This window comes from Thermobia domestica, chromosome 1 (assembly GCF_964235325.1).
Source record: "Thermobia domestica chromosome 1, izTheDome1.hap1.1, whole genome shotgun sequence".
In the NCBI taxonomy this organism is placed as follows: Eukaryota; Metazoa; Arthropoda; class Insecta; order Zygentoma; family Lepismatidae; genus Thermobia; species Thermobia domestica.
This window is the reverse complement of record NC_137454.1, coordinates 253,346,055-253,358,954: the sequence shown is the minus strand read 5'-3', so window position 1 is coordinate 253,358,954 and position 12,900 is coordinate 253,346,055. Positions and strand designations below refer to the sequence as shown.

Genomic DNA, 12,900 nt, shown 5'->3' with positions numbered 1-12,900 from the left:
ATATAAGTAAGAAGTATTAGGATGGAATTAGCAGATGTACTAATAGAAAAATTTACAAACAGAATATTACAGAAGATGTTGCAGGTATTTTAATTTTTGAATGGAAGGACAAACCTATTAACACTATTTGTAACAACGATGATTCCGTGGGTGTAGATTGTCTTAGATGGAATACAGGTAATTTTTCCATTAAAATTTACATCTAATTGATTTTGTTCATTGTTCAGACAAACGTTTACAGGGTATTACGAGATTGGAAGCAATTATCTTTAACTACTATACTGATGAGTGGATCAAATACCAGACTGTTTAGAACTAATTTTACACACCAGAGAATATTTTACAGATATGGATAAAGTTAACCGATGCTTATTGGGGTAATTTCCAAAGTAAAGTTGTAGGATAAAACAGAAGATCCAGAGAATCGAATCTTGTTGCTCTTGGTCTAAAATGCAAGAATTGAAAGAGCTAAAAACACAACAAATGCATGCTGAAGACAGTAGAAGAAAGAATTTGTTTTCTAATTTCTGGAGTGAGGCTAAGAAGCTTGTTTGTTGTATAAAAGGTGGTCATAAGAGTATGTTTTTAAAGTTATAATCCAAAATGGATTTTGTTTACTAAAGCATAACAGGTTCACTGCAAACGATAAATCGACGTCCTAATAGTGGGTTTCTAAATACTGATTGGCTAGAATAGGAGTTTAAAATAATGCTTGGTCCTCTTAAGTCTGCTCCAAATAAGCATAAGGAGAAAGTAATAATTTTTTGCCATAGTGGTTTAATCCGTATGTATTCGAAAATGAATTATTTAGGCTATTAAGTCTTAATTCGTTTTACTTTAATGCCATACTGTTTTATTTTTTAATCTATGTATTAATTGATCTACTCGCAGCAGGATTAGTTAAAATGAACCTCCTTCTGATTGATACACATATAGACCACTCAAATTTGTTCCTTCGTTACAAAAAGGCACATACATTCTAAGCTAGTTAAAAATGGTCTCTTTTTGCTTTAGAGTAGAAAAAAATGATTAGCGCAAAAAAGTAGAACACAGAAACTTATTCACTTTTTAATTGTTAATACAAAATTAAAGAAGCCGGCAAATCTGAATAGGTTTCTTTATTTGAGTAATACAAAAGATAAAATGGTCTTTCTAAAAAAGCCAACAAATTTTCTGGTTAGTACAAAACTGAATGGGTCACACAGATTTATACCTTTCTATATTTGAGTACTACAAAATTAAATAAAATGACCCTTCTCCGTTTTCTTCTGATTAGTATAAAAAGTAGAACATCCAATTTTATTCCTTCGTTTATTTTGGTAGTATAAAATGTACATAAATACTGAGCTATTTAAATTTTACCTTCTTCGCTTTTTTAATGCAAATTTTTCTGCTTAGTACAAAAGTGAATAGGTTTTTTGTCGTTAATACAAAAGTATGTATGCCATTCAAATTTGCTCCATTTCTTGTTGGTACATAAAAAATAGTCCATCCAAATTTTATTCCTTCATTTATTTGATTAGTACAAAATGTATATAAATTCTGAGCTAGTTAAAATGATCTTTTTTCGCTTTTTCTTTCGTTTATTTGAGTAGTACAAAATGGTATAAAATACTCAGCTAGCCTAAATGGTTCTTCTTTGATTGGTATAAAAAGTAGAACACCTAAATTTGTTCTTTCGTTCATTGGACTAGTACAAAGGGACATAAATTCTGAGTTAGATAACTTGGACCTTCTTCGATTTTTCTGGTTAGTACAAAAAACAGGTCACTCAAATTTATTCCATCGTTTGTTTAAATAGTACAAAACGTACATAAATTCTGAGTTAGCTAAATTGGACCTTCTTCGCTTTTTCTTTCGTTTATTTGAGTAGTACAAAATGGTATAAAATGATCCTCTGGTTGTTACAAAAGTGAATAGGTCACACATATTTATACCTTCGTTTATTAGTCTAGTTTAAAATGTTCCTTTTTAGAGTTGACACAAATTATAAGTCCTTTGTTTATTTGAATACTCCAAAATGGTACAATTTCTTTGTTTTTCTCGGTGGTACAAAACTAAATACTCCATTGTTTATTTGAGTAGTAAAATTATATAAAATAGTCCTTCTTCGCCTTTTTTAGACCACTCAAATTCTAGCCAGTTAAAATGACATTTTTCATGGGTACAAAATGGAATAGATCACTTAAATTTATCCCCTCGTTTATTTAAATATTTAATATGACATATCTTTGCTTTCTTTCTTGTTACTCCATCCAAATTAATTTTTGCGTTACAGAAATTCTGAGCTAGTTAAAATTGTGTTTGAGCTAGTTAAAATGGTTCTTCTTTGTTTGGTATAAAAAAGTAGAACACCCAAATTTGTTCTTTCGTTCATTGAGCTAGTATAAAGGTATATAAATTCTGAGTTAGCTAAATTGGACCTTCTTCGATTTTTCTGGTTAGTACAAAAAACAGGCCACTCAAATTTACGAAAAGGTACAGAAATTCTCAGTTAGTTAAAATGGGCCTTCTTCGGTTTTTTCTGGTTAGTACAATTTTGTTCTTTCGTTAAAATACTCAGCTACAAAATTAAATAGCTCACTCATATTTATGCCTTCGTTTATTAGACTAGTTTAAAATGATATAAAATGATCCTTTGTTTTTGCTTATTCCTTTGTTTGTTGAAATAATACAAAATGGTATAAAATACTCAACTTCGGTTTTTCAAATGCATTACTTCGTTTAATTAATTTTAGAGTTGACACAAGTTATAATTCCTTTGTTTATTTGAATACTCCAAAATGGTGCAAAACTAAATACTCCATTGTTTATTTGAGTAGTACAAAATTGAATAGGTCACTTAAATTTATTATTTCGTATATTCAGCTAGTTCATTTTTTCTCGTTGGTATAAAAAGTAGAACATCGAAATTATTCTTTCGTTACAGAAATTATGAACTTGTTAAAATGACCCTTCTTCGGTTTTTTCTAATTGATACAAAAATAGAACATTTCAGTAGTTCAAAAGTTACATAATGCTCAATTTTCGTTTGTTTAAACAGTACATAATGAGCTAGTTAAAATAGCTCTTCTTCTCTTTTCCAGTTGGTACAAAAGAAAATAATCCACCTGATCTTCACTTCTTTTTTTCTGGTTGGTATTCCTTCGTTTATTGGAGTAGTACAAAATGGTATAAAAGTCTGAGAATGGCATATCTTTGCTTTTCTTCCGATTGGTACAAAAATAAAATAGACCACTGAAATTTGTTGCCTCTATTATTTGAATACCACAAAAAGGTATAAAATGCTGATCTAGTTAAAATGACCCTTCTTTGATTTTCTTGTGATTATTTGGGTAGTACAAAATTGTACAGAAATATTGAACTAGTCAAAACGGACCTTCTTCATTTTTTTCTGGTTCATACAAAGATAATACTCCATCCTAATTTGAGTAAAATGGTACATGTTCGCTTTCTTCGTTTTGCTTAAATAATTCTCAGCTAGTTAATATGGCATATCTTTGCTTTCTTTTGAATAGCCCAAAAAGGTACAGAAATTCTGCGCTAGTTAAAATTATGTTCTCAAATTTATTCCTTCTTCACTTTTTTTTCTGCTTTGTACAAAATTGAATAGATCACACAACGTTATCTCAATATGTGGTTTCATTTACGAGATTGACCTTTGACCTCGATGGTCATTATTTTTGGAACTTGTAGTGGTTGATGACCAATTACCAAATTTGGAAAACACCACCTCAATACTTGGATCCGTTTTCGAGTTTTGACCTTTGACCTCGATGGTTATTATTTTGGAACTTGTAGTAGTTGATGACCTCTTGTTAAATGTGGAAACAGCACCTCAGTATGTCGATCCATTTAAGAGTTATTTGGTTTTAAGTATTTTGACCTTTGACCTCGATGACCATTCTCGATGACCATTATTTTCGAAACTTGTACTAGTTGATGACCAATTACCAAATTTGGAAAACAGCACCTCAATACTTGGATCCGTTTTCGAGTTATTAGATTTTAAGTATGTTGACCTTTGACCTCGATGATCAGTATTTTGGAACTTGTAGTAGTTGATGACCAGTTACTAGATTTGGAAACACCACCTCAATATTTGGCTCCGTTTTCGAGTTTGACCTTTGACCTTGATGATCAGTATTTTGGAACTTGTAGTAGTTGGTGACCGATTACTAAATGTGGAAACAGCACCTCAATATGTGGCTCAGTTTTCGTGTTATTAGGTTTTAAGTATGTTGACCTTTGACCTCGATGGTCATTATTTTGGAACTTGTACTAGTTGATGACCTCTTGCTAAATGTGGAAACAGCACCTCAATATTTGGCTCCGTTTTCGAGTTATTAGGTTTTAAGTACTTTGACCTTTGACCTCGATGGTCATTATTTTGGAACTTGCACTGGTTGATGACCAATTACTAAATATGGAAACACCACCTCAATATGTGGCTCCGTTTCTGAGTTATTAGGTTTTAAGTATGTTGACCTTTGACCTCGATGATCAGTATTTTAGAACTTGTAGTAGTTGATGACCTGTTACTAGATGTGGAAACACCATCTCAATATGTGGTTTCGTTTTCGAGTTATTGGGTTTTAAGTATGTTGACCTTTGACCTCGATGATCATTATTTTTGGAACTTGTAGTAGTTGATGACCAATTGCTAAATGTGGAAACACCACCTCAATATGTGGCTCAGTTTTCCTGTTATTAGGTTTTAAGTATGTTGACCTTTGACCTCGATGATCAGTATTTTAGAACTTGTAGTAGTTGATGACCAGTTACTAGATTTGGAAACAACATCTCAATATGTGGCTAGAAATAATTGCATTCTACTTTCGTAGACGGAAATCTGTTAAAGTTTTATCAATCTCTTGATTTTTGTTTAATATATGGTTTCATTTACTATAATACTTACTGCTGTAGTGTTGATACATTTCCGATTATCGCAACGAAACATCTCCCGGCAGTTCACAGTGCGAGACTTCATTTCGTAGTAATCCCAGTGGGCTTTCTTCACCACTGTCCCCGATAAGCCTTCATTGCTGTTACTTAGGAGGCACAACTTCTCTTTAGCACTGGAGTTTTATAGATTTTAGAAAGGAAAGAAAGAAACATCATCATTAGAAAGAAATACATAGAATTAATATAAATATAAATTATATTAGTATTAATCGTGGACAATATCAGAAATTTACTGAGTCAGAATTTTACAGGAAGGCCTATTCGTGAATACGACGAATGTCACAAACATGAGAAGATAATAGGCAAGACCTTGTAAAGTTAAGGCTACTTTCCTAAAACTTAAAACTTAAAAAAAAAAAGACTTACCGAACATAGTTTGTTTAGGAAGAATGAAATTAGAATAATTAATTATAAATTGTGCAAATATTGGTGACGGTTTTTGACACTCTACTCCTGTTTCATTCAGATATATAATTTTATAAATAGTTAATCATGTAAATACATTTTTATTTCTTAGTTTGTTTGTTTATCTTTTGAAAAGGTAGAATAACCAGGGCTTGGTAAATATGAATGATTTACATTCTTTAAACACATGACAATTGTATTTAACTACAATTTCAATAAACGTTTTTATAAGAGTAATTTTACATTACTTTAAATCAACTTTCAACCTTAGTTTTAATAAATTAATCCAAATTCTATTAACAATGTGGCTTAGATTTCTAATCTTTCTTACGGAACGGTGTGAATAAACGGTTAGCAATCTCGCTTTGAAATCGGGAAATCGCAGTTTCAAGTGCCACATCTGACTATTCTAACTCAAGATTTTCATGTTTTTTTTCTTTGCTTGTCTAATAATAATAATAATAATAATAATAATAATAATAATAATAATAATAATAATAATAATAATAAAATAAAAATACTGGAGTGTATACCTATAAATATATTTCTTCTCTTTTTCCATTGTTGTTCCAAGTTTAAAAAGGCTTTGTAACAGCATAGCAAACCATGACAACAAATAAATAATACGTAAGATTTCCAAAAGGAATGTATTATAATGAGTTAGTACTTACTTATAATTGAAGGATCGACAAACAAATTCCTTAGCTTCCATACATCTACGGGAACATGTTTCCGCCGTTGTATGCAACCACTTCTCTACGTCATGGTTCTCCAGCTTGCGAGATGGTATTTTAGAGAATTCTCTGAGGAAGCCTTTACAAGATTTTTCGTCTAATCCATTTGCGCAATCCTAAACATATGCAAGTAAGTATGTCAGTACTTAAAATTTTACTATTACTGTTACTTAGAAATGTTAGTTGAGCACTGTTTATATCAGTAAAAAGCCTAAAGTGTAAGGGATATAAACTCAATTTTAGTCCAAGTTCAGGTATTAAAATTGTATATCAGTTGCTATTTAATATTTACCTTTCATAAACGCATGTATTTTATCACTAACAGATGATTTATTAAATATTAATTTATGAAATTCCGAAATATTAACTTACGAATATCAGATAATATTCTAAGGAAGCCAATGATATATTCTTGAAAATATAACACAAGTTATAAACAAGTGAGTTTCGACAGTGTAAAACTATGGTAGACTTCCAAACTATGACAATTCAATACTCAAACTTCAAGTAGTACATCTATAACCATTGGCTGTAACAGATTAACAAAATAAAAGATAAAACCTTTCTTTTTCTTGGACGTTGAATCTATATCAAAAAACCATACCTACTCTTGAGATGCTGAATCGATTGCAAAAAAACTGCACCTCGGTATCTTTTATCAGTAGTGGAATCGGACATAAGGCGGGGGCGCGGGGGCTCAGTGGTAGAGCGTTCACCTCTGGTGCTTGGGGTCCCGGGTTCGGTCCCAGCCCCCGCCAAGTGAACTTTGTGGTGGACAAACACCGTTCTCGTGGGTTTTCTCGGGGTTCTCCCGTTTCCTCCCACTTTCTTCATTCCACCATTTCACTCATCTCTCATCATCACCGCCTCCTTTAGCCTAACCGGCATAAGCGTGGGACGTAAAACTCAAAAATTTCATTTCATTTCATTTTGGAATCAGAAATAGTGATAAATTTTCCTTTTTCGGTTTTGGTAGAATGTTGCGGGTTATGAGGTACGTTCTCTTGACGTCCTGAATAGACTGCACAAAACAGCTTGACACTATATATTACCATTTTTATTCTATGTCGATAAGTGTTTAAATCTCAAATGTCTAATTTCAATCACTTCGAGCTTGGATAGAGGGTTAATGAAGAAGACCGAAGCTATTCTTGGGACAATGAATCGATTGCAGAAAACTGCATCTTGATATCTTTTACCGTTTTAGCTCTGCGGAAATCAGTATTGAAACCAAAAGTAAAATTTAAATTTAAACCACACTTTTCTTCAAATCGATTCAGCTTCCCAGGAATGGGTTTCATCCACTCCATTAACCATCTATTCAAACCGGAAGTAAATTAAATTATCCATTTTCGGTTTCAACATTTATCGCTGTAGAACAAAAATGGTAATAGAAAACAACAACTGGTTTTGCAATCGATATAGCGTCTCATGAGTATATATATTACAAGCCGCAAAAATATATTAAAACCAAACTGATTTCCATAGAGCAAAAACTGTAAGAGATATGGAAAAGCAGACTTTTGCAATCGATTCAGCGTTCCAAGAATAGGTTCTATCTTCTCTCTTAACCTTTTATTCAAACCGGAAGTAGTTGAAATTAACGATTCCAAGTTTCAACCTTTCTCCCTATAGAAGAAAAATAGTAAGTAATGGGTTTTTGATATGGATTCAGCATGTGAGAAACTGGTTCCAGTAGTTATAGACGTACTACTTGAAGTTTGAGTATTGAATTCGTATAGCTTGGAAATCTATCGTAGTTTCACACTGTGAAATGAAACTCATCTATTTTTATTTAAATTATTGCAAATTATGACTTTCGTACTTATCGGGAGAAAAAGAAAAAAAGAAATGAAAAATGAAACGAGAATAGCACAGGGCTTTTATTTCTTTATTTATCTATCTATAATTTACACACAATATTATTGGAAGGCATATTAACTACATGTCAAGATGTTGACATGGTAGACGTTATTTATGAGAATGTTTCGGGAAATAATTTATGTGATAGGTATAGGCCTACACTGTAATATTGAGCTACGGTGAATAGTTGTAGTAGTAGCTCGGTATGTCAGATGAGTTGATATTGTTTTGTGATTTATGATAGATCAATGAAGGATCTGTATTTGTTTCCATAGGTGTAAAACAATATTCTCGTCCTTGACGAAAGTTCTGAAAGTATGTTCTTTGGTAGAAATTATAGGTCAACAGGTGATGTATTTTGAGGTATATTTTGGTGGTGTGTGAACAAAGACATGGTTATACTTAAAATAAATTTTCAAGAACTTAACAAACATCAATACCACCAATATATAAAAATGATTACATCCAAAACGATGGTAATCCCCTTTGCTAAAGAAAGATAACGGAAAATACTGTTATAAAAAACGATAAAACTCCATTTTAAAAATAATCTGTAAAGAGTAACAAAAGGCTTAATGAAACATACGTTGTCGATCATTTGGGACACGGTGGCTCAGTAGTAGAGCGGTCAGCCCTGGTACGAAAGGTACCTGATTTGATTCCAAACTATATGAGTTTATCGTGAACAACATCGTGTTAGTGGATTTCTCCCTGATTCTCCTGTTTTCCCATTCTCCAACTCACTTCTATTAATCATCCGCCTCCGTTAGCTTACTTAAAGAACATATCATGAGAAGTTAAATTAAAAATATCATTTCATTTTTGTTGTCTATCATAATAAGTTACATGTAGTAATTCCAAGTGTAAATTATTATAGCGTTTTAATATTTTTTAAAAAGATAGTTGACCCCAAAATGGAGTTGATTTGTAGTTTCTGAACCAGCATTTCCAACTGAAGTATTTTCATCTGATAATCAAACACAATTGTGATTTAAAACATTAATGTTTCAACATATGACATTCAATTCGTCCTAGTAAATTGTAAAACAACTAGTTAGGCCATTATTTGAGAAAAGATTTTCTATATAAGGATGTGATAGAATTGTTTAAGCGATAAAATGATAGAAAAAAATATTGTTCTTGAGTTGCGATATTGTAAACTAGCAGTTCCCAACCTATGTGTCGTGACACGCTGGTATGTTACACAGTCCCATAGAGTTTGTCGCAAAATTTTAGAATTTAAAAATCTCGATGTATTGAATAATTAGCTAAAATCAATTTTGAGAAAATTATCACCCAACACATCCAGTGACAACACTCAGTAGTACATAGAGTCACTATTTTATATGAAATTTTATAAGCTTACACTATTATAATTTATATTATTAATTTAAAAAATCAGACAAGTGAGTCGCGATTTCGTTGGGGTTCAGTAAACTATGTCATCAGTTAAAAAGGTTAGGAAGTACTGTTTTAAAAGGTAAATCTACCATTAAGGCAAAAATACTAGCGGGGGACCTGAGTGTATAAAAGCTTCTCAATTTGTGGTAGGTGACTTCCAGTGATAGCTAAATACTTATGACAATAATGATACCTAATAGTTTTGGCTTCAATAATATTTTTATCTGGATAAAATCAAGAAAATGCACTACAATGTGACTGGATGAAATATGTGAGATCGATAGATGAATAGAATACACTTACGTTAGCATTAAATATTACAAAACTGAACTATTTGATATCACTGATATGTGTTCTGGTAAAACTATAGCCTTAGCCTAATAAAATCTTAGAATTGAAGGTTTATATTAATTATGATATTTTCTAGTCTAAAAAAATGGTACAGTACAATTATATTATTGTATGTTTGTTAGTTGTTCGTTTATTTAAAAAAAATCTTTTGGTTTAAAGTAAACGCTAGTCACCACTAGCCCTAAGAATCCCAAGGGAAGGTCCTCGATCCCACAAGGTATTTTTTTAAAGGCAACAACAAAATGTTATCTGCCAATTGTTGTTTTAAAATTATTTGTTAGTTGTGTGGTTACTTAGATAATTTACTATAATGATATAAAAAATATTTCATAAGTAGCTTAAAAATAGATAGTGGTCCGAGCAGCCTCCCTCTTGGAATTACCTGGAACCATTTTATTTGAAGATCATATCAAATTGAATTTTAATACCAGATTATTATCTAGCCAGAATATCAAAGGTAATTTTATCTCTCATGTCTCTGAGTTAATTAAAGTGTGTATTCGGCCACACTGGCCAACTAGACAACAATTTTGTATTATTGGCCGCAGATGTGTCTGCTTTTATACATTTTCTTATCAACTCGACATTAACAAAGAATGTTGTAACTTCCTGTAGAGAAAACGAAATAAGTGTTATGTGTTTCATGTACAAGAGTACATGTAAACTTATGAGCTAACAAAATTAAAAATAACTCCTTTACCTTTAATTACATAAACGAATTACTAAGTGGGTTCGAGAAGTCTTTGTGATGATACATTACCTAAAATAACTTGGAATTCATAGGATTAATTACAGTGCCTATACATTGAACATGCAATTCATATATTAACTTTGCATTTGTCTGTTCCACGGTAACTTCCATAAAATTCTGCGATTTTGATGAAACATAGTATATGTTTCTTTGAGGTTTAAGATCAATTGTTATTGCTTAATTTATAAATCTGTGAGAGTAAATTTACTCTTAACTTGAAAAACAAATTCGCTGCGTCTGTTTACACGCATCACTGGTTATTATTATTTTGATAAACTGGTTGTTTTCAATTTGATGAAAACGGTTGGATATTTCTACTTAACTACAGGGGAAATAAAAGATTGCACGTGTCCCATTTCAACATGTCATTTTGACAGTAAGAAAACCACTAAACACAAAATATAACATTTTGATATGTAGTTATGTCTGGAAGAAAAGATCAATAAATTGTGACTTCTAGGTCAGAGAGCAGTGTATTTCTAAAATTCAATATTTGGTAAGTTAGTGCGCATTCTTCTGGTTACCTAGATCTTTAATATCGTGTAGTTTGTAGATTTAAATAAATCTAGTGTTGCACGTACAACATTGATCGTAGTTTATACAAATTAATTTGATGTAAACATATAGACGGATAATTGCTTTTTAACCCTTAACTAGTGTGGTGGGTATCTGCTACGCAACTGGTGTGGTACGGGTCAAAATGACTCAAACATTTTTAAAGCTGAATATACTAAATATAAAAGACGAACAATATGAAAACATTTTTTAATGCTTATTCGCGCCTTTCGCGCCATTTGTGTGTATTTATTCAATAGCAAAATACAATACGAATTTTAGGAAAATATACTAACCCGTGCCCCAATGAAAAATATACATGCAAAGTCTTACTCGTTACAGCGATTTGACCCGTACCACACTAGTTAAGGGTTAAATAAATGATTTTAGCTCTAGATTTGTTATACAATAAATTTTGTTTGTCGTCAGCTTAGAAGTTATTGAATTATTTGATTTCCATTCCCTCAATGTCATGCTTTACTTACGATTCTGTATTCCCTATTTAATAGTGATGCATGCACTCTGTAAGCTATGTTTAGTTTCAATGTAGCAGATATCTTTTGCTTATGTTTGAATCTTTGTAGATAAATGCTTGTTTGGTGTTGGTTTCTTCTGGGCTCTCACATGACCTGTGCAGTCTCTAAACAGTTGTAACTCAGTTATCGAAACGACTTGTAGAATGAAAAAAAGTGCACAGAGAAACGGCAAGGAACTTAGACATGCAAATTCAATTTTGTAAAGGTTTCGCACATTTCGGAAAGCTTCTTTGTTGTTTTCCAGACTAAACTTACCTCTTCACCGTCACACACCCAAACAAGGGGAATACATTGTTCTTCTGAACATTGGAAATTATGTGAACCACAGCTTGGCCGAATATCAGATACTGATTTTTCTATTTCTGAAAAAAAAAATCAAAATAAAAGAATAAGAAGAATAAAGCATTACTGAACAATCATCACAAATGCTTACAAGGTAGAAAACAGTTCTACTCTTATATATAATGTTGAACTGGATACCCTGAACTCGCACTTGTGATGCTGCAACACAGGATTTTGGCAGCCAAATGGCTTATGTTCATCTAGCAATGCATAGTCTACACCCTACACAGCAAAAAATTCAATTTTAACACAGGCCAGAAGTCCCAACAAAATTTCCACTTTAGAGTTTTATTTCCACACCAAGGGTTGGATATTTCAGTTAACACAGTTTGACACAAAACCGGCTTTTTTTTGTATGAAAATAAAACCGCGACGATGTTTATGAATTGGGAAAATGAATGATGCAACACAAAAATAAGAACAATGTCATATTTTTCTTTCAATATATATCCTATGCTACTATGTGAGAGATATCCTAGATCGCAATGTTGAATGTAAACCTTTAAAGTAATAATATTTATAACTGTATTATTCATCAGCGAACTGGCAAATCTTTTACTTGCTAAGAATAATGAATTAGGAAAGGCATCCCACCCATTTCAAAATTCTATGTATCAAATACAAACAACTGTACTGCAATTTTAAGTGTACACCTTATACCTAGCACGGATATCATAAATATCTGAGTTTTTACTTTTAGCTATAAGTAATCCTTCATGACATTTATTTGACATATATATTTGATATTTATACCAAGTAATGAATAAAGCATTATATGTCTGTAATCTTTTACGTGAATAGCTTTGTGATCGTATGATTTTGTGATACAATTTACATTAGTAGAAGTGCTGCCATCTGTTTTCATTATTATTACACTTTGATGAATTTCAACCCATGAAAAACATGCCAGGTAGTTGATTTAACCACTACCATTTTAACAATATATTCCAAAATCCAATGAAGTCGAAATAGCTCCGGTCTGTGTCTAAATTTGACA

At 31.8% G+C, this 12,900-nt stretch overlaps 1 protein-coding gene across 1 annotated transcript in view; it reads right to left on the bottom strand.

Moving 5' to 3' along the window:
• The window catches only part of teq (Tequila), a 409,295-nt gene that overhangs the window by 127,157 nt on the left and 269,238 nt on the right, over window positions 1-12,900 (bottom strand). Inside the window, exons 8-10 of the mRNA XM_081772160.1 lie at window positions 11,817-11,923; window positions 6,042-6,220; window positions 4,919-5,078 (exon numbers count right to left, since the gene is read on the bottom strand). Coding sequence (XP_081628286.1) covers window positions 4,919-5,078; window positions 6,042-6,220; window positions 11,817-11,923 — 446 coding nt within the window. The remainder of the gene's footprint in view (window positions 1-4,918; window positions 5,079-6,041; window positions 6,221-11,816; window positions 11,924-12,900) is intronic.